This window comes from Saccopteryx bilineata, chromosome 1 (assembly GCF_036850765.1).
Source record: "Saccopteryx bilineata isolate mSacBil1 chromosome 1, mSacBil1_pri_phased_curated, whole genome shotgun sequence".
Taxonomy (NCBI): Eukaryota; Metazoa; Chordata; class Mammalia; order Chiroptera; family Emballonuridae; genus Saccopteryx; species Saccopteryx bilineata.
The window spans coordinates 394,676,654-394,698,109 of NC_089490.1; the positions used below are offsets into that span (position 1 = coordinate 394,676,654).

Sequence of the window (21,456 nt, forward strand, 5' to 3'; positions counted from 1 at the left end):
ATACACTAAACTAATGCACAATCACCCACATTACACAATTAGGAAACTGAGGCCCAGATTGGGTAGGACCCCTATACAACGGCACAGGATTGAGTTAGCGGCATGGTTTTCATCCAACCTTGCCTACGGGATCAGCTCCCTGGATCTTTTCCCAATTCTCTTCTCTCCAGGAAATAGTTCTTCCTTCCCTTCTCTGCCTGCACACCCTCTTTCCCCCAGGAGACTGTGTTTGCAAGAAAGGCAAACGCAGGTCTCAAGCTAGAACTTCACCACAGGTAAACGCGCCACAGCGCTTTGCGCATGCGCCTATTAAGTTCGCCCCTAGGCTGCCAACCCCGTCTCTCCGCCTAAAACCATAACCAACATGGCCGCCCTGGCAACAGCCGCTCCCGCCGACACAAACGTGGCGACCATGTGACGTCATAGGACAGCGCCGGCGGTCCCAGGGACTGCACGTGGGCTCGGATTTGGGAAATTTCCAGGCTAGGCCATGGATACACCAACGAGAAGCAGCCGGAGGCTGAAAGGCCTTCGGCCCGAGTCTCCCAAGAGCCCCACCGCAGTTTTGCAGGCGAGACGAGCCCTTGTGGAGTTTGAATCGAACCCAGAAAATACGAGGGAGCCCGGGTCTCCTCAGCGTGTACGGCAGCCCGGCCTCGAGTCCCCCCGAAGTCAACCGGAGACATGCCCGGGATCACCCAGTCCACGGCCGGGGACAGGACCGGGGTCACCCCGAAAGGAGCCGGAGCCGGACCCAGGGTCCCGCCAGGATCAGCAATATCCAGGCCCGCAGTCTCCCCGAAGACAGCCAGAGTCAAGCCCTGGGTCCCCCCGACGTCAGCCAAAGCCAAGTGGGGAGTCACCAAAGTTCTTCCAGAGCCAAGAAAAACTGGACAAGGAGTTGGCCCAGAGTAAGGAGCTGGCCCGGGGGTCCCTCCGACATCAGCTGCAGCCGGACCCAGGATCACCAGAGCCTTACCCCGGCCAGCAGGCGCCAGGTCCGGAGCCCTCGGCCCCACAACAGGAGCTGACACCCCAGTCGCCTGGCTCGCCCCGGGGTCAGCACGAGCCGAGCAAGCCCCCTCCGGCCGGGGAGCCAGGGAGAGACGACCTCTGGCCAAAGAAGCGAAAGGGACCGTCAGTCCAGGCCCCAATGCCCATGAAGTTGAAGAAGGAGGTGGAGGTTCCTGTCATCCCGAAGGGAAAGCCCAAATCGGGGCGGGTGTGGAAAGACCGTTCCAAGAAGAGGTGAAGTGGTGGGGGCGGCGGGGAGGGGGGTTCTCTGGTGTGGTGGGGCTCTGGTGCAGCCTGGAGACAGCCCCTGGGTTGAGAGCTCACACAAACAGGTAATTGTAATCCGAATGTGGTAAAATGCCCTGGCAGCCCAGGGAGGATGAGAGCCTGGTTATTTCTGTGCTGCTTCACTCCTCAGGGTCCCTGTGGACCTCCTGTAGCACCTCACTCGTGTATTCATTCAACAGGCGTTTACCTTACCCTAGTCTGCCCTCTCTAGTGAGGGAGACAGAAGCAAGTAAACCAGCCATTACTTGATAAAATGCAGTGAGGTCTGTCTTCACCCACTGTGCTAGATATTTGCCTTTATGATAAATGTTACCAACACTGGTTATATAGGACAGTGCTAAGCACTTTAGTAAACATCGGCCAGGGGATGAGCCTTTCAAACAGGGACCAGAATGCACCAGGGCATTTAATCTGCACATCAACCCTGCGAAGCAGCATGTTCTCATTTTACGTGCAAGGACTACCTTCATGTTATGTATGAGGAAACTGAGGCTCTGCAGAGAAGCCAGGGGTAAACAGACTCTAGGAGTTCTGGGGTGAAAGCAGAGAAACCAATAAGGAGGCTGCTGCACTAGAATTAAAACACCTTTAGAAGCTGCAGGCAGACCTCGTGGATAAGGACCAACAGGTCATCGAATTGAGGTTTTGGATCTTTGAGGAAGTAGTGTTGGTGGGTGGTGAGTGAGCCCAGAGACAGTGGAGGCAGCACCAGCTCCAGATGTCCCAGCAAAGGGGGAGGGAAGGAGTTAAGAGTCACAGCTGTGGCAGCCCCACCTTCCCTGCTCATGCCAAATGCCACCTTCTGCACAGTGTGTTCTGTGGATGTCTTCTGTCCCTTCTCTGAAAGGTGGCATTTATTAAGCACCTACTACATGCGGAGCACTGTGCTAAGTACTTCTCCAGCCATGTCTCAATTAATCCTCCCACCACCCTTTGGGATGGGAACAGTTCTCATCCCCGTTTGACCTGTGATGGTGCTGAGACTCAGAGGCTGCCTTGCCCAGCACCGCAGAGATAGTAGTACGTGGTTGATTCAGACCTCAGAACCCAGGCCTGTCTTCCTTCAATCTCCAGATAAAATCGATGCTCTGGAACTGTGCTGCCCTAATACCTTAGCCGCTGCCACATGTGGCTATTTAAACTTAAATTGGTTAAAATTAAAGTTAAAAATTCATTTCCAGGCACATTTCAAGTGCTCAACAGCCCATGTGACTACTGGCATCCTTACGGAACAGAACAAATGCAGAGCATTTCTGCCCAGACACAAAGTTCTCTGGGCGGTGCTGCTCTAGGAAGATGCATCACTGTATCCTGGGGCTTGTGTGTGGCCAGGTCCCCACTGCCTGGTCCTTTCAGATTTCTCAGACTCCAGTTTGGGGTAGGGAGGCAGCCTGTGCTGCAGGCGCATTCTTCTGTGCTTAGGAGGCCAGGTCGTCAGCATCGGGCTCTTGAAGTGGGGTGGGGAGCAGTGATGGGTGTCCTGGGGTCACAGGCAGGCCCGGGGGGGGGGAGCAGGACAGAACCAGCCCGAAGAGGGGCAGGTGTGGGGTCAAGGTACAGGTTGTGTGTACCAGACTTCCCCTGATAACCTCCAGTACTGACTCCATTTTCACATTTCCCTACTGGGGAGAGAGAGCTCGTGGCTGCCCCGGTAGGGAGTGAGCCACATCTCCAGAGGCATTCGTGCCCTTGCCGACTGCACTTGGAGAAAGCAGAGGCCGTGTCGCCTGGACTCTGGTCAGAAACAGGGATTCGGGAACAGGTTGAACTGGGCTCTCGGAGCCGTGGCTTGCTCTGTGTAAATGTAGAGAACAGGAGTCCCCACGTCTGTCCCAGGTTTCTGCCGATCTGGAGGGTCGGCTGCGCGGCATGCAGGCGGGTGGGGAGGTGGTTCTGACTGGTTCGGGGAAAGGGCCCAGAGCTGAGAGGAGAAGGCATGGGTGCATCCCAGGGACTCCGTGAGCCCTCTCTCCCCCACCCAGGTTCTCCCAAATGGTTCAGGACAAGCCCCTGCGCACATCCTGGCAGCGGAAGATGAAGGAACGGGAGGAGAGGAAGCTGGCCAAGGACTTTGCCCGACACCTGGAGGAGGAGAAGGAGAGGCGCCGGCAGGTGGGGGGCCGGTCGGCCAGGCTGAGCCGGTGTCTGCTGCAGTAGGCCTGCAGGGAGGGCAGGCTCGCACAGGGACCCAGGGGGAGGCTGACTTGGCCTTTCTAGGGAGGGCGGCATGGAGCTGGGCAGAAGCAGAGGCGTAATCTGGGGCCACAGGGTAGGGTAGGCCAATCAAATATCCAGGTTATGCTGGGGCTCTACACGAGGCTCTAGGATGGGGAGGGTGCCCAGGAAGAAGTCCCCAAGGTCCCACCAGTAACAGGAATACTCTGTGATGTGGGGCCTGGGGTCCCTGCTCTAATGGGAAAGGCTCATCCCCATATTGTCTTTGTCATTCCCCTGGGGGGAGGGGGACTATCACAACAGCACAGTGGATGCTCACGCTTCCCTCCAGCTTTCTCCCTGATGCTCATTCCAGGGCCAGAGACGCCCCATTAGAGGCTCAGGCCCAAGCTCTTCAGTCTCCAGGGAGCCCCAGCTGGCCAGACAGAGAGGTTGAGGCAGTGACCTTGGCCAGTGAGTGTCCCACCAGGACCAGCGCACACACCTAGTGATTCCGGGGGCACAGTAGGAATCAAATACCTTGCCCTACGTAGCCTGTGGTCCCAGCCTGGCCACCTAGAGGAGGAAGTGACCAGTCATTTGGTCATCAGTCCCCAGCTGTAGTTGCCCCCGCTCCGCCTGTGGCTGAGGGCCCGTAGGGGCAGCTGCCCATCAGTCCCAGCTGTAGTAGCCCCCGCTCCGCCTGTGGCTGAGGGCCCGTAGGGGTAGCTGCCCATCAGTCCCAGCTGTAGTAGCCCTCGCTCCGCCTGTGGCTGAGGGCCTGTAGGGGCAGCTGTCCATCAGTCCCAGCTGTAGTTGCCCCCGCTCCGCCTGTGGCTGAGGGCCCGTAGGGGTAGCTGCCCATCAGTCCCAGCTGTAGTAGCCCTCACTCCGCCTGTGGCTGAGGGCCCGTAGGGGCAGCTGCCCATCAGTCCCAGCTGTAGTAGCCCTCGCTCCGCCTGTGGCTGAGGGCCCGTAGGGGCAGCTGCCCATCAGTCCCAGCTGTAGTTGCCCTCGCTCCGCCTGTGGCTGAGGGCCCGTAGGGGTAGCTGCCCATCAGTCCCAGCTGTAGTTGCCCTCGCTCCGCCTGTGGCTGAGGGCCCATAGGGGTAGCTGCCCATCAGTCCCAGCTGTAGTTGCCCCTGCTCCGCCTGTGGCTGAGGGCCCGTAGGGGTAGCTGCCCATCAGTCCTAGCTGTAGTTGCCCCTGCTCCGCCTGTGGCTGAGGGCCCGTAGGGGCAGCTGCCCATCAGTCCCAGCTGTAGTTGCCCTCGCTCCGCCTGTGGCTGAGGGCCTGTAGGGGTAGCTGCCCATCAGTCCCAGCTGTAGTTGCCCTCGCTCCGCCTGTGGCTGAGGGCCCGTAGGGGTAGCTGCCCATCAGTCCTAGCTGTAGTTGCCCCCCGCTCCGCCTGTGGCTGAGGGCCCGTAGGGGCAGCTGCCCATCAGTCCTAGCTGTAGTTGCCCCCGCTCCGCCTGTGGCTGAGGGCCTGTAGGGGTAGCTGCCCATCAGTCCCCAGGTGTAGTTGCCCTCGCTCTGCCTGTGGCTGAGGGCCTGTAGGGGTAGCTGCCGTTTTGTGCTGCGGCCTTATCTCACTTCCTGTGCAGCGCTAGCTCTCTCTTGGGCAACCTCTTTCTCACTGTTCTCTAATGAGGTGCACCTACCCAGCACCCAGCCCAGACCTTCCCTGAACTGAGAGCCCGAGTCTCACTTCTCATTTCTACCAGGGGGCGCAAGCCACCCCTAATCCCCTTATTACCAAAGCCAAGAGAGGCCCTGGCCATGCTGCAACCTCGAAGCCACATCCCACCCTGGCCCCACCAGGGACAGCAGTCAGCAAAGCCAAAAAAATCACTGGGCTTCCCATTCCCAGAACAGTCTCCCTCTAGATTCATCTTCTAAGTGTTCCTAGTGGGCCGGGTAACACTCCAAGCCCACTACATGTATTCATTCATTTATTCCTCAAAACAAGCTTATATGAGCATTCTCATTTTAAAGAAGGGGGTGGGGTTTGGAGCACAAAGAGGTTAAACTTGGCCAAGGTCACCCATTTAGGAAGTAGCAGAGTTGGGATTCGAACCAGAGTCTCTTCTCTGCAGCCTCCACCCTTCCCAGCCCCCCACACCTGAACACATGGACTTCGGGCTGAGAAGGTGGGGATGAGGAACCAGCCCACCCCTTCTTCCTTGGCAGCAGATGAGGGGGACAGTATCAGGGGCCACTGTCTACATGTGCCTGAGTGTCCAAGTCAGGAGCCACCTGCGTCTAAGTTCCCCCACTCCCCTCTGCGCCTCTGTCCTCAGCGGCCTGTCCAGATGCTCAGCTTCTTGGGTAGAGTCGGTACCTTCCCTCTGCGGTGGGCCTCTGGTCTCCCACCCAGCACCGCCAGGACCCTGCCCCCGTCCCCGGGAGCTCGGCCAGCCCTCGCTCCTCTGGAGCCTGGCTCAGCTCCCACACCCCGTCCCCTGTGCATTCCAGGAGAAGAAGCAGCGCCGAGCTGAGAACCTGAAACGCCGCCTGGAGAACGAGCGCAGGGCAGAGATAGTCCAAGTGGTGAGTGTGGGCCTGCCTGGGGGCGGCGCGTTCCTTCCAGATGCCTCGCAGCCCTGCCTCCTGCCCCCGCTCTCCTGCTGCGATCCCAGGCCTCCCGGTCCCTGGGGATCAAACGGGGCAGAGTCTGCAACCACACTGACGCCCTCCCCACGCACCCCCCCAGATCCGAAACCCCGCCAAGCTCAAGCGGGCGAAGAAGAAGCAGCTGCGCTCCATCGAGAAGCGGGATACGCTGGCCCTGCTGCAGAAGCAGCCACCCCAGCGACAGGCGGCCCAGGTCTGAGCTCAGGACAGCCCGGAGGCCTCCTGCCACCAGCGGCCACGTCAGACACAGCACTTCTCCAGCCACTGGTCACACAGCTCCGCTGGACTCGGCACTCCACTCTGCCTCCAAAACAGGGTCCCCACTCCAGGGGGGCTCTGAGCCTTTGAGGGCTCCTGGGCAGGTCTCGGTGAGACAGAGGCCCAGAGGGAGCCTGGGACCTGGCAGAGATGAGCGCCTGGGGCAGCAAAGGAGGTTCAGCTCCCTCCTCTCTGCTTCCCCTCCTTCTCCAAGTGCCTTCACCCAAGGAGAGGAAACTCCGGTTCCTCAGGGAACTGATAACTGAGGGTGACTTCCTCAAATGTGTATGTTTGTCTCCAGGTCCTGGGCCCAGCCCAGGCCGGGCCAGGAGGCGGTAGTCAGGAATCCAGCTCCCCCATGCCTTCCCAGAGGCTGCTTTGGGCACCTCTGTACCTGTGACCCCCACTGAATCCAGCCCCACCCACTTTCCACACTGAAAGGTGAAAATGGGAGGTTGCAAGAAGCAGGGTCCCTTTGTAGCCCCCTATTTCCTGCACCAGCCTGTGCAGAACCCCCAAATATCAGACTCCTCATGCCCATCCGATCTGCAACAAAAATATTTATTGAGGACCTGCCGTGCAGGGGCACAGTTCTAGGTACCTGGCAGCACAGGCAGGAGTTCCTGCCCTCAGTCTTTCATTCCCACGGACAAAACATAATAATAAAATACATTGTGTGTCAGATGGCAGGTGTGCTGTGAGTAAAGTGGGGCAGGGGCGGGAGCCTGGGCGAGGTGGTGCGATGGGGTGTCCGCTCTGTCAGCCGTACATCTGTTCAGTTTGCTGGGCACTTGCTGTGGGCCAGGCCCTGCCTGATGCTAGCAGTGAACAGTAAGCTAGCCTGCCAGCCTTCAGAGACCCCAGCCCAGGAGTGGCACAAGGAGCACTGGACCAAGGTCCCAAGAGAGTGTCTCACCCTGGCTCTTCCACTCATGTTTCATCTACCAAACATTTACCGGCACCAGCTCTGCAGCAGGCCCTGCAATGTGGAGCCAAATGCAGGAGTGTGACCCCACGTCCACAGCGGGGAGAAGTAGACATGGTGCAGGGGATGTGCTGTGACGCACACAAGTTACCCCTCGTATCAAGTGGGAGGGACAGCTGCCCCGCCCCTGTGGGACTGGGACATGGGTGCTGCAGAGGTCTTGGGGTGGCCAGCATTGCCCACACTGCTGTGGGACATCGGCACCCCGATGTGTTGTGGAAGCTAAGAAATGTCGTGTGCTGTGATCTCGGCAGCTGCTGTGCAGTGGACATTGCAGAAAGAAAATGGTCAGTAAAGATTGCCCACTGCACCGATCAGCCCAGGTCCCCCGCACATTTGACCACCCCTTGGCTTTTTCCACCTTGTAAACACTGAGCGATGCTGGGCCATGGTGTAGGGGTGGGGCTCCCACACAGGCACTCACCTTGGGGATGTCATCAGGGTGTTCTTTCACTCACTAAAAAGTAATGCTTACTGGTCAGCATGCAGTTACTCAACCTCCCTGTGCCTCAATTTGCTCATCTGCAGACATTCGTGCTGATAGAACCTACCCCTCACAAATGTGGGATAAAACATCTAGCTCAGTCAAGTATTGGCTAAATGGTGAAAGTGATGAGTTTAGACTGGAACAGTGCGCCCCAAACCCTTCTCACTTTTCTACTCCAAAAATATATCACGGGTTTAATGTAAAAATACCCCCCAACATCCCCCCACCCACACACCCCCATCCCAGTCGTATGGTAAAGTTGGGCTCCAGGAAGATGCACCCTGCCTGCCTTCGGGAGCCCACTACCCTAGTTTGAAGCATCTTATGATCTTAAACGCCATATTGCCTGAAGTGTGGTCCATGGACCAGTGGCTCTGACACTGCCTCCTGGGAGCTTGTTAGAAATGCAGGCTCTCGGCATCTGGCCCTGCACTCTTAACAGGATCCCTGAGTGAGCCATGCACATGTGCAAAGGCTGCTTTAACTCTGTTTCTGTAAAGTCACTGAGTCACGCATGGCATTTTAAAATGCAGGCTCCTTCGGATTCCTACCCTTTAGACTAAAATCTCTGAGGCTGGAACCAGGATGACTACCTTCTAACGATAGATGCTTTTGCTCTGAATCTCTGCCCTACCTTTGCCCACCGGGGAGAATGGCGATGTCGACCTTGCCTCTAAGCAGAGGTGTGGCTCAGCCCGCGGTTCAGGGGGCCCCTCTCATCCTGGCAGCGGGCCTGGCCCTTCGCAGACGGCGCAGCGCGGCCACCACGTAGCCAGCCGAGCAGGCGCGCGGGCGGAAGCTGGCTGGAGGCGACCGGGGCGGCGGTGGAGGAGGCGCGGCGGCGGCTGCTGCCCACGCCCAGGTCGCTGTCATCCACCAGCACGCTCTCCAACACGCTGCGCAGTGAGCGCCGCAGCTTACGCAGCAAGTCGGGGCAAGTGAACACGTAGAGCAGCGGGTTGATCACACTGTTGATGAAGGCTAAGCTGGTGACGAAGGGCAGCCCTCGCCACACCAGCGGCCGCAGCTCCGGGTGGCTGTGCGCGCGAGCCTCCAGCAGGCTGAAGACGTGGTAGGGCCCCCAGCAGAGCGCGAAGGCCGCCACCACCGCAGCCACCAGGCGCACGAAGCGGCCCGGCCGCGGGCGACCGCGGCGGCGCAGCTGCGCGCTCACGGCCGCGTGGCTGGAGGCGATGATGACAAGCGGCACCAGGAAAGCCAGTAGGAACTTGCTGACAGCCAGGGCCACCTGGCGCGAGTTGCACGTGGCGTCGTGGTCGGGCCCGGGGTTCAGGAGCAGCATGTTGTAGTAGCACATGATGCGCCCGTCCTGCCGCTTGATGGTGTCCCGAAACACGAAGTATGGCACGGTGTTGAGCGCAGCCAGGGCCCAGAGCGCCAGGCAGACCTTGTGGGCCGCTCCCACCGTGCGGTGGTTCTGCGCCCACACGGGCCGCACGGCCTGCAGGCAGCGGTCCAGGCTGATGGCGCTGAGCAGGAAGCCGCTGGCGAACATGTTGAGGAAGAAGATGGAGGAGTGCAGCTTGCAGAAGGTGGTGCCCAGCTCCCATGAGTGGCCCACGGCCAGGAAGTAGGTGAAGAAGGGCAGGCTGGTGGTGGCCAGCAGGTCGGACAGCGCCAGGTGCAGCACCCAGGTGGTGATCACCGTCTGGCGCATGCGGCAGCCCACCAGGAAGAGGATGAGGCCGTTCTCCACCAGGCCCAGCAGTGAAGCCAGCGTGTGCAGCACCACGGACGCGTGGTCTATGTACCGGATGCTGGAGTTGCTGTGGCTTTGGAGGCGGCTCATCTGCTCCAGGATGGGGCAGAGTGGCTGCTTCGTGACGTTGGCCAACATGGCAGGCACTGCGATGGAGAGAAGGAGGCACTGAGGTGGGCAGTGCAGGGCCAACGGGGGACACTGGCCAGGGGATGGGAGTCGGACTCGTGAATGTTATTGATGAGGCCCCTGGGGATCAGCAAAGCCGAGTAAAGGCAGTAAAGTGGGGGGGGGGGATTACATCCCAGCCCCCCTACTTGCTGGCTGCAACACAGGCAAGCCATTTATCCTTCCTGAGTCAGTTCCTCCTCTACAACGTGGATGTCAATCATAACATTACCTAGCTCAGAGGGCTATTGGAGAATTAAATGAGTTAATGTATATATAAGCATTTAGGAGATAACCTGGCACTACTGCATTGATGTCATTGTGCTGATTATTAGGCAGATGGCCTAAGATCACATGGAACAAGGCCAGGCCATGAAGGACTCCTTTTCCCAGCCCCCAGAGAGCAGAAGCATGATTGAGGCCTCACCTGGCTTCTCATCTCTCCCTTCCTGCCTCTCTGTCTCTCTGTCTCTGTCTCTCTCTCTCTCTCTCTCTCTCTCCAGTCTCAAAAATTAAATAAAAAGGGGCAGGAAGGCTCAGCTGGCCTGAGGGGGTGGAAGGAGTCTGTGCCTTTAAGAGTTGCCACCCCTCCCCTGCCACAGCACCCCCAGACTTTGCCTCTCTGCAGAGTCTCTTTGGGGCCCTTTGCACCCACAGTCGTGGCTAATTGGGTGTGTTGACTGTAAACAATGGAGCCAGCCCCTCCTCTGATAGTTGAAGAGGAACTGAGATAAGAGTGGGGCAAGCTGAGCAGGAGGAACTAGGAGATTGGGCTACTGGAGGCCCAATACAAGAACTCTTCCCTGCCTAGAAGGAAGCCACAGCTGCTCTGCCGGCCCGGGAGACCCAGCCTTCATTCATTTATTCACTTACACACTCATTCAATGGGCATTAATTGAGCAACTACTCAGGGAAGTGCTGAAAAAGCCAGCCCCTGGCAGATGTGCAGATGCCCCAGATGTATACGCCCACAGCCTCACCAAGAACCCAAGAGCCCAAGACCATCTGATGTGAAGCTGGTTGAGATCAATGAGGGCTGAGGAGGTAGGGGACAGGTAGCAGGAGTGGGGACCTCAGATTGTCCCGGGCCCCCAGGGCACACCGGGACTGTGGTAGGTTTCCTGCATGAGTGCTCTCTCACTCACGGCTCTACAGGAAAGGCGCCAGGACTCCTCTCCATCCCATGTTGCAGATGAGACAACTGAGACTCAAGTGTTTGACCACAGACAGGTAGAGGAGTAACCATTTAGCACTCAGCCCATTGTCTTTCTTCTCCCTCTGCTCTAAGTAAGAGATGATAGAGGAAGATGAGAAGGAAAGAGGGTGGAGGGTGGTCTTCAGTATTTGTCTTTCCAGAGGAAACAGTGTTAGCCAGGATGAGAAAATCCACCCCCTTCTCCAGGGACCACGCACCTTTGTAGGGCAGGGTTCTAGGATAACAAGCTAGCATTTTCCTGGCAGTGAGCCCCTTGGAGCTAGAGAGCTGCAGTTAGGTGGGTGCGGAGCTGTTGGGCCCATACTCCCTGAGAATGTTTATACTGCCTTAACTTTAGAGTCTGTAGAGCAATCACGCTCACAATGGCCCGGTGAGACCCCATTTTTCAGAAGAGGAAACTGAGGTCTGGAGAAGCAGCTTGCCCAACATTCCTCAGCAGAAGCGGTGGAGCTGGGACTCCACTCCCAGCAGACAGATGGATGCCATCCCCTCTGTGACAGAAACATCCCCTGCAGTCCAACAGCTGCTTGTTTAAGTCCCGCAGGGATGCTCAGAGAGCACAGTCTTGCGGCGCTCTGGGGGGACCCATCCGGACTGGTCCTCAGGCTGCAGAGTCAGCCCCTAGCCCACCAGGGTTCTGAGGAAGCCCAGGAGCTAGGGTCCTGCTTTGGTGGGGGTGGAGGGACAGACAACACAAGCTTTTGAAGTCAGCAGCCTGGGTCTGAATCCTGGCTCCTCGACTTCCTCTCTGGGAACTTGGGTCAGTTACTTGAAGATTGTAGTGTAATTCTAGTTAATGCCGAAGAAAGTGGGGCCCCCTCCTCTGAGCAGCAAGTCCCCTCCATTCTTTGATAAACCCCACCCTCTGCCATCCTAGCTGTTAGCAGCCCTCTCCCCAGGTAAAACTGTGCCTTCTCTTGTGGGTCCAGAGAGGGTGCTAATGCTGCCCAGTCCCTGGGCCACGGCCTCCTTACCTGGGCACAGGGGGAGCGAGCACCGGATCCCAGCCCTGGAGGCAGCCGGTTTCTGGTAGCAGCTGGACAAGAGCACTGGGTAGGAGGAGGCCACAGCAAGGCTGAGGGAGGAAATAGCTCCGTCCCAGAGTGCGTGCATGTGTGTGTGTTTAGGGGTGGGGTGGGGTGGGGGGAAGGCGGGGACAGCCTGAGAGTGACTTGTCACACTGGTGTTCGAGTAACGTTACTCTCCATTGATGGAGAAGGGACAGGATGCTGGCAGCCTCTGCTCACCATGATCCCTTCACAAAGCAGACTTTACAGAAGCCAGTGCAAGTACACGGATAGGCGTGTGTCTGGAAGTGTGAACCCAGGTGTGCAGAGGGCGGTGCTTTTGAGAGTGACCAGCATGTCAAAGAAGTGCATGAGGAAAGAACACCTTGTCCATCTGTCCACTGTCCCCAGCTGCCCTCTCCTGACCTTGTCATCCAGGGGGAGGAACCCCTCTGCCCCTCAGAAGCAACCAGGCAGTGTGAGTACCTGTTCTTGAGGGACCCCAAGAGCCCCATGGCCAGGGAGGCAGAGTTGGGCAGTGGCCAGAGCTTGGAGCCTGGCCGCCCACCCTGTCCCTGCAGCCCTGGCCCGGAGGTAAGCCACACCCCTGGCTGCCTACCCTGTCCCCGCAGCCCCGGCCCGGGGGTAAGCCACTCCCCTGGCTGCCCACCCTGTCCCCACAGCCCTGGCCCGGGGGTAAGCTGCCCACCTTGTCCCTGCAGTCCTGGCCCGGAGGTAAGCCACGCCCCTTGCTGCCCACCCTGTCCCTGCAGCCCTGGCCCCGGGGTAAGCCACGCCCCTTGCTGCCCACCCTGTCCCTGCAGCCCTGGCCCGGAGGTAAGCTACTCCCCTGGCTGCCCACCCTGTCCCCGCAGCCCCAGCCCGGGGGTAAGCCACTCCCCTGGCTGCCCACCCTGTCCCCGCAGCCCTGGCCCGGAGGTAAGCCACGCCCCTTGCTGCCCACCCTGTCCCTGCAGCCCTGGCCCGGAGGGAAGCCACGCCCCTTGCTGCCCACCCTGTCCCTGCAGCCCTGGCCCGGAGGTAAGCTATTCCCCTGGCTGCCCACCCTGTCCCTGCAGCCCTGGCCCAGAGGGAAGCCACTCCCCTTGCTGGGCCCCTCTTTGCCATCAGTGAGCAGGGCAACAGTGTCTACCTCACAGGCCATGCTAAGAGGTGCCCTCGTTCACCAAGCGCCTGGCACACAGGAGGTATAGGCGTAGGGCAAGGGCATTGTAGCTTTTATTTGACATGTGCTTGAAGCCCTAGGATAAGATGACCGAACTATGTAAGTCTGCATTTAATTGTTTCCTCGCTGTTGACTCCCCTTTGCTGACGAAGCTTCTGGGGGTCAAGGACCATTCCTTCCATGTCCCGGCACCTTGGAGATAACTCAGTAAAACATGTTAAGGGCTCAGCACCCCTCGATCAGGGCTAAGGGCACCCCCGTGGGATCGACCTGCAAGAACCCTCCGTTTAGGCACAGGCTTACTACAGGAACTGGGGCTTCAAACAGGCAGAGAAACCACCATCGGAGTGAAGAATGAATGAAATGTGACCAGGTGACCGGGGTATTTCTCACAGATCAGTAAGAGCCTTGATTATCCGAATCATCAGCATTAGGGAAATGTCTCTTTTCTTCTAGATTGGGAAGGGGCTCCATCTTCCTAAAACCAGTGTCTGCAGCCCTCCCTAGGGACTGGGAAGTACCTTCTTCCCCACCCCACCCACCCCATCCCCACCCCAGCCTGCTGCCCACTGACATCCTCTAAGCCCGCACTGTAGTGTAACGCAGCAGGGAAGCCCAGCATTTCTGTCGGGCACTGCCATGCCCTAGTCACGTGACCTTGGGCAAGTACCTTCACAGCAGTTGAAATATGTTTAAAAGGTACTCTTTCTGCACAGCCCCTACCCCAAAGTGCAGGAGTTGGTGGGGCACAGACCGCTCTTTGGACCAAGAAAGAATCTCTCCTCTTCCTTCCCGTAGACCTGTCTTAGCACTAGGGCATCAGGCTTGGAGAGGGTGGTGCCCACGCAGCCACCAGGACGCTTGTGCCGCGACCATCCCACACAGCCCCTCGCAGCCGCCCTGCCAAGGTGCGCCCCTCCCCCCAGCTCTTCCAGGCGAACCCTTTCAGAGGCTGAAGCCCTCGGGCCCCTGCCCTGTGTCCAGTTCTCGTTTCTATCCTGTGTAATCACTGTGGGGACTCGTCTCCCAACCTTCCCAGGGGACAACATAGGAAAAGCGACTGAAACAAACCGAAAAAAAAAAGACTCTAGATGTGCAGGGCCTTAAGTCATTTCTAAAGAAGGAGACAGAGATGTTATTGTCTAGACAGAGTTTGTTTGTTCAAGCTGGAGACCGTGGAACAAGGAAGCGCTTGGGATAGAAGAAGCCACAGGAGAGGCTTAGGGGAGGCTGTCAGCTCACTGGAGAGTCAGAGAAAAGGAGCCCTTGGGGACAAGTGTGTGCGGGGGGGTAAGCCCAGGACAGGCCGCTGCCCACTGCTCCCCTGGTTGCAAGCCCATGGGGTCCCTTAGAGCTCCGCCTGTGCACACCTGAGGGAAGAGTGGGGGGGGCACGGGCGTGCTCCTGGGAGGCAGAGCCGCCAGCGATGTCTGTGGGGCCCCTCGGCTGCACTCCCACAGTGCCCCCCAGGCACACACTCCCACAGCCCCCTCCTACCCACCGCCACACAGGGACAGCTGCCAGGGACCGGCAGGGTGTGCCTCCTCCCCAGGTTTCAGGACCCAGGGCCAGCACCAGAAACTCCAAGAGGAAGAGTCTGGGGAGGAGCCAGGGGCAGTGGAGTCCCCGGGCCGGGCTCACTGGCTGGAAGCAGAGGACAGGAGCCTCCAGCGACCAGGAGACACAGGCCCAGGCTGAGTCTGAGAGGAGAAACCCAAGCAGGAACGCTTTGTGAGGTCTCCGCAGTGTCAGGCTGGTGCTGCAGGCAGGACACCAAGACGGTCCGATGGACCCTCACAGAGTTGGAAGTCCAGAGGAAGGTGACGGGGGCTTTGGCAAAGACCTAACATGGGGTAGACCAGCAGTGCTCAACTTGAGTGTTCACAGACCCTCCCAGAGGGCTGTGAAACCCAGAGGGCTGGGCCTCACCCCCCGTGTGCCCGGTGACCCGGCAGGTCTGGGGTGCAGCCTGGGCATTTGCATTAGTATCAAGTTTGGGAGAGGGGATGGTGAAGCTTCTAGATCCGCTGGGGTGGAGAGCTCTGTGTCCTGGGGCCTGGCGTGCCCGGATGGAGCAGGGGGCAGCAGCCAGGCTGTGGTAGAGAGCAGGGGCTCGTGGGAGGGGCCCGGACAGCGCCTGCCCGCCCTCCCCACAGTGAGGATGGAGGGACCATGAGTGAAGGGCTGACCTCAGCATCTGGCGCAGTGAGGACACAAGGGCCAGCTGCCACTGGTGTTATTTCCTGTGGTTGTTGTCCGCCACGGTGCTGATGTGGGACCTCAGTGGGGCTGGGGCTTGCCAGACAGAATCTGGGGGAGCAACGGAAAGGGAGATGCAGTGCAGCCAGGTCCTGCCTGGAGGGGCTGTAGATTCAAGGGAGAGGAAGGAGTGTAGGAAAATTGGTGGCCTGGCCTGAGGGCGGGGGAGAAAGTTGTCCACAGAGCCACTGCAGCCTGGCTTGTCTGAGCACGGGGATGAATGCTGGGAGGGAGGGGGAGAGGCAGGCCTTCAGCCCCAGCCTACCCAGCCCTACCCAGTGACCCCCAGGGTCTAGAAAAAGACACAGCTACCCTCAGTGCACAGGCCCTAGTCCCTGAAGTACAGCCCTCTCCATAGCTTGGAACTTGATGTCAGCCAGAAAGAACTGAAGTCGGGTCCACCTCCGAATCAGCCTTCCCCATAGCAGTGGGGAACCCCCCAGCCCTCTGCTGCCAGAGCCCCTGGGACCCAGCACACCACCCGCCCATCCCTGCGCACTCCCCCGTGCCCCAGGAGCATCACGACAGGCCGTGGGGGGAGGCCCAGGTCGAGCTCCCTAGTGCCCACCACCACCTGCTGAAGGAGGCCTGACCCCTCCCACGGCCAGAAAGCCCCTTGGTGACCTGGCCCCGCCCATGCCATCTTCATTTCTGCCAACTCCCCAGTCACCTCCTAGCCTCAGGCAGTGTTTCTCGCCGACGCCCCACACCCTGCACCTGCCAGGCTGTTTCTGTTTGCTCCCTACTACAGAATACAATGTCTTCTGTGGGCCTATGGGTGGACTCCTATTCATCCTTCAAAACTCTGGCCAGAGGTTGCCTCCCCTGGGAAGCCTTCCCAGGTCCTCTTCAGTAGACCCAATCTACCTCCCACTCCGTCCTTCCACATCTCCGCCTCGCTTAGTATCCCACCACCTTTCACCTTCGTAGTAGCTTTTTCACACAACTGCTCCCTGCCCTCATGATCAGCAACTTGAGGACGGGAGACTAGTCCTCTATTTTATCTCCTATCTGTTGTTGGATTTAGGGCTCATCCAGTTAATCCAGGATGATCTCATCTTGAGATCCCAGATTACATTTGTAAAGGCCCTTTTTCCAAATAAGGTCACAGTTCCAGTTTCCAGGGATTCCTTCTGCCCTTGGCCATTAGGATGTAGACATAACTTTATTTTTTTGCAGGAGTTACCACCCTACCCATTACAAATAGTAATGGCTAACATTATGGGGCCAGGCTGGGCACCTCCCATGTATTAGCTGGTTTAACCCCCACACCACCCTGGTCTTTCAGGAAGGAAGAGGAGAGATTCTTTCTTGGTCCAACGAGCAGTCTGTGCACCACCAACTCCTGCACTTTGGGGTAGGGGCTGTGCAGAAAGAGTACCTTTTAAACATTTACATTTCAACTGCTGTGAAGGTACTTGTCTGCCCAGCCTAGAAACACCCTTCCTCCCTCATGCTCTCCCTCGGGCCCTGGTTGTTATGAGCAGAAGAGAAGGACGGAGAATCAACACTTACTGAGCACTTAAATCTCATGGCACGCCACTTAGGGTGATCTTATTCTCAACCCCATTTTACAGATTAAGAAATGAATCATCGCCATGTCCTCATGCTTTCTACCTGCAGACTCTATTTATTCTCCGTGCTTTACGTGGTTTTTTTTTTTTTTTTTTGGTTTAATCCTCACACAACTCCACAAGTTAGGTGTTGTGATGAGTCCCATTACACAGATGAGGAAATCGAGTAACCAACGAGGTAAGTGATTTTTCCGAGGTGTCTGGTGGACACGTGGAGGAGCTGGGCCCTTCCCAGGCTGATGAGCCCTGGCCCATGCGTCTTTGGACAAAGGTGGAATTATAACCCCGGGCTCAGGGCACCCCCCTCTCCAGGGCGGTTTGGCGCCACTTTTTCCGCAAAGCTCCTTCTGCCCTTGGCCACGAGGAAGCCCCCTTGCTGTTTCTCTGACTTTCCAGGAACCTTGGGGGACCCGCTGTCCTCGTGCGCGTAGGAAACCTTTTCTGTGTGTCATCTAATTCCATCCCCGCTAGGATCATTCTCATCTCTGTTCTACAGAGCGGGGAGGTCCCTCACTCGTGAGCAGTGATCACAGAATGGAATCGGGTCCCTCGACGCCTCTGGCCTCTGCTCCTTCTGCCACCTAAGGCTCCCCCACCCCTGTCAGCAAGAGCTCTTGGTTACACAAGAAAGCCAATAAATATAGAAGGAATGATAGAGTTGCTGAGGAACAGGGTGATTACACGTCCCCAGAGCATCTCCCCATCAATCAGCTGCTTACTATTTACCAAGAGGAACACAGAACCTTTAAAGTGGAGGAACCTGGCAGACCCCTTCGTACTCAAGGGATCAAATTTACGTCAGCAGCCTGACCTGTGGTGGCGCAGTGGATAAAGTGTTGACCTGGAACTCTGTGGTCACTGGTTCAAAAACCCTGGGCTTGACTGGTCAAGGCGCATAAGAGAGGCTATGAGTTAATGCTTCCTGCTCTGTTCCCCCCACCTTTCTCTCTTTCCCTTTCCTCTTTCTCAAATCAATAAATAAAATCTTTTTTTTTTTTAAAGTTTTGTAAATTTACATCAGCAGCAGTAGGACAAACTCTTACAATCTCTTCTTGTAGAATTACTGTGAAGAACACAGTGTCCCTTCCAGGATCGTCCTACCTGCCCAGGGCCAAACTGTGACCCCCTTCCGTCCCCATTCATATATTGAAGCCCTAACCCCCAGGACTTTAAAATGTAACTCTACTTGGAGACAGGACATTTAAGAGGTGATTAAGTTAAAATACGGACTCTAATCTAATCATATGGGTGTCCTCGTAAGAAGAGGACATCTGGACACACAAAGAGACTTGGACTTCCGGCTTCCAGAACGGTGGGAAAATAAATTTCTGTTTAAGCCACCCGGTCCCTGGTGGTTAAGGCAGCCCCAGCAGAGAAATAAATTTCCCAAACGACCCAGCTTGAATCTAATCAGGAGGAAACAGCAGATAAGCCCAAATGAGGGCCGTTCTGCAAAGCAGTTGGCCTGGACACCCCAACAATACCAAGGGCATGAAGAACAAAGAAGGACAGAGGGACCACTCAGACTGGAGGAGGCTGAAGAAACATGATCCTGATCTTGGGTTGGATGTTGGTCTAGGAAACAATAAAACAAAACAATTAAAACTTTTCCTTTTGCTGTAAAAGTCATAGTTACAATTGATGGATTGGGTGAGTGAGGTTTGTAGATGATGAAATTATGTTAGAGCAATGCTGATTATCTTATTTTGATCTTTTCACTGTGGTTACTTGTTTTCAAGAAATATACACTTCAGGGCATATGGGACGAAGACAGAAGGGACTGTGTCTGCAACTAGCTCTCAAAGGGTGTGCGTGTGAGTGCCTGTGCACGTGCGTGCCTCTGTGTGCACAGAGAGAAAGGGAGAGCCGGAAGAAATGCAAAAAGAAGCTGTCAGCCTACTGACTCTGTACACTGGCTTTTATCTCACTGAATGCTCACAGTCCCTCTGACAGTACAGAGAAATACACTGCTGGGCTTGTGTTCCGTCGGGATGCTTTTAGCTAGTGATAAATACATGGATTGAGTAGGAACAAGCTTTTTGAAAGTCATTTTTGTAACGATATAAATATATTTAAATATATCAAGGCCGTGTGTGGCCTATTTACAAAAGTATGTGTTATGGTCTGGAAAAAAAAAGAAGCTATCAAGTTCATTGTCTGAAGAGTCTGGGTGGAGGGCATAAGGAAATTCTTTGCAGTCAATCTGAAGTTATTTCAAAATAAAGATGTGCAAACCTCCACCATCCCTCAGGAGAAATGCACCTCCCCAGCCCCCTTTCCCCTCTGGCTGAACTTCTCTGACCGGGCCCGGCTCCCCGCTCCCAGAGCCCCGGCCAGCCTGAAGCCCCCTGTCTCCGGCCCTCTCTGTGTCCTCGTCTCCCCAGATTCCCTCTGCCTCAACACACTATCATCCCACCCTGTCCCCTGTCCTCCAGAACTGCCAACACCACCCACCCACCCCCACGGCCCATTGGTGCCCCCAGGGCCAGCCCACCAACCTTCTCCATCCTCATTAAATCATCACCATGGTGATTTCCAACCGGTGCCGGTTGGAATTTTTAAAACGTGCCATACCTATTTAGTCAGGGGCACTGACCTCTTTTCCCTTAGATTGTCAAATAATAAAAAAAAAAAAAGACAACAGCCCTGGCCGGTTGGCTCAGCGGTAGAGCGTCAGCCTAGCGTGCGGAGGACCCGGGTTCGATTCCCGGCCAGGGCACACAGGAGAAGCGCCCATTTGCTTCTCCACCCCTCCGCCGAGCTTTCCTCTCTGTCTCTCTCTTCCCCTCCCGCAGCCAAGGCTCCACTGGAGCAAAGATGGCCCGGGCGCTGGGGATGGCTCTGTGGCCTCTGCCTCAGGCGCTAGAGTGGCTCTGGTTGCAATATGGCGACGCCCAGGATGGGCAGAGCATCGCCCCCTGGTGGGCAGAGCATCGCCCCTGGTGGGCGTGCCGGGTGGATCCCGGTCGGGCGCATGCGGGAGTCTGTCTGACTGTCTCTCCCTGTTTCCAGCTTCAGAAAAATGAAAAAAAAAAAAAAAAAAAAGACAACAGCCAACATAACAGCAATCATACAACAGCAGTCTGGTGTGAATGAATCAAAATCATACCTATTATTTTTGTCAGATCAACAAAAAGGTTTATTTTGGTGTGCTGCAGAATTTTAGTGATTAGTTTATGGGTTGCCCTGATGTTGTTGTGAGTCGGGGGCGCAAAGAGAGAGATCAGCAGACGAAATCACCAAGGACTAGCAAAGGACCACCGCTCGCTCAGGCAAATGGCCCTGAGTTCATGCAGTGTCCTAGTTTTATTCACAAGACTTCAAAAAGCTTGTTTACTGAGAAATTGGCATAACATCAAGAGTAGCTTTTACTTAAAGATACATAGAGTGCACCTGCAAGATAGCTGAGTAACAACATAATATCAGAAGGCATTAATTGCTATTGCTTCTATGGATCCCACAACATTCCTCTCCTTATCTTAAGGGATAACCTTGGAAAGTACAGAAACCTCATGAGAATGTTTTACTGAGAAAAGCCCAGCAACTGCCTTCAGTCACATAGACCTGTTTCAGTGACCCGCCTTCAAGTCACAAAACAATTCTCTTAGCAAAACATTCATTTCTTGTTGGCTGTGTTCCCATCCAAGGCCATGCAATGGGTTATTCCACTACACCCTGAGATGGAAAAGGCTGGAAATCACTGCATAACCACGTACTGCTGTGAGGTCAGTGTTCTCGGCCCCAGTTCACAGGCAGGAAACCCAGAGCTCGGGGGAGCTGATGGGTCAGCTTCACAGCTTGAAAGAGATCGGACAGGATTGGAACCAGACCCCCTAACTCCCAGCCCCCTGCTCTCCTGCCTCTTCAGATTGTGCTCACCGGGCATCCTTGCCCGTGCTGAGCTGCGCTCTGCTGGGCTCTGCTGGGCCAGGCCGAGGGCTGCCAGGAAGCAAGGGCGGTGACAGCCCACAGAGGATGACCGACAGGTGCTGACACCAGCAAGCCCTGCACCTGGGAGCCAGAAGCCAGCCGCTCCTTGCGCTGTTTTGAATGGACTTGATCCCTTAGGGCTGTCCGAGGTTTACGGAAAACCCAAGAGGACAGCAACAGAGAGTTCCTACAGTCCCTGCAGGGGGCTCCCTGTAATTAACACTTTGCCTTCGGGTGGCACATTTATTTATTACCGTTACTGAGCTGAGGTGGATACACTGTTATTAAAGTCCATTTCCTTAGCTTTTACGGAATATCCCTTTTCTGTCCCAGGAGGCCAGATTACATTTAGTTGTCCATACCTGTGTTGTTGTTTTTTTAATTAATTTTGGAAAAAGAGAGAGAGAGAGTGAGGGAGAAGAAGAGATTTGTTGTTCCACTTATTTATGCATGCGTTGGTTCTTGTATGTGCCCTGACCAGGGATCAAACCCACAACGTTGAGGTATCGGGATGATACTAACCAACCAGCGTACCCGGACAGGGCTCATTCCTGTTAGTTTTTATTGGTATAACCA

General features: G+C 56.4%; 2 protein-coding genes across 2 annotated transcripts; one reads left to right on the forward strand and one right to left on the reverse strand.

Annotated features, from left to right (window-relative positions):
• The first annotated feature begins 412 nt into the window (after positions 1-412).
• On the forward strand, positions 413-7,976 carry CCDC86 (coiled-coil domain containing 86). Its single transcript, XM_066251627.1, has 4 exons — positions 413-1,248; positions 3,285-3,414; positions 5,932-6,006; positions 6,170-7,976. Exons 1-4 carry the CDS (start codon positions 491-493, stop codon positions 6,287-6,289), a joined length of 1,083 nt encoding a protein of 360 aa, XP_066107724.1. The 5' UTR covers positions 413-490; the 3' UTR covers positions 6,290-7,976.
• Positions 7,977-8,157: 181 nt separating this feature from the next.
• Positions 8,158-11,993, reverse strand: PTGDR2 (prostaglandin D2 receptor 2). The gene is made up of 2 exons (XM_066251626.1): positions 11,899-11,993; positions 8,158-9,686 (listed from the first exon to the last, which is right to left on the reverse strand). Exon 2 carries the CDS (start codon positions 9,676-9,678, stop codon positions 8,494-8,496), a length of 1,185 nt encoding a protein of 394 aa, XP_066107723.1. The 5' UTR covers positions 9,679-9,686; positions 11,899-11,993; the 3' UTR covers positions 8,158-8,493.
• Between the last annotated feature and the right edge of the window lie 9,463 nt (positions 11,994-21,456).

What these genes read in the sequence shown, in the direction of transcription:
- CCDC86 (XM_066251627.1), top strand. Translation starts at nt 491, where the DNA reads ATGGATACACCAACGAGAAGCAGCCGGAGGCTGAAAGGCCTTCGGCCC. An exon ending in AGAAGGAGAGGCGCCGGCAG is followed by an intron (nt 3,415 to 5,931) that starts GTGGGGGGCCGG and finishes TGTGCATTCCAG; the next exon opens with GAGAAGAAGCAGCGCCGAGC. An exon ending in GGGCAGAGATAGTCCAAGTG is followed by an intron (nt 6,007 to 6,169) that starts GTGAGTGTGGGC and finishes GCACCCCCCCAG; the next exon opens with ATCCGAAACCCCGCCAAGCT.
- PTGDR2 (XM_066251626.1), bottom strand. Translation starts at nt 9,678, where the DNA reads ATGTTGGCCAACGTCACGAAGCAGCCACTCTGCCCCATCCTGGAGCAG.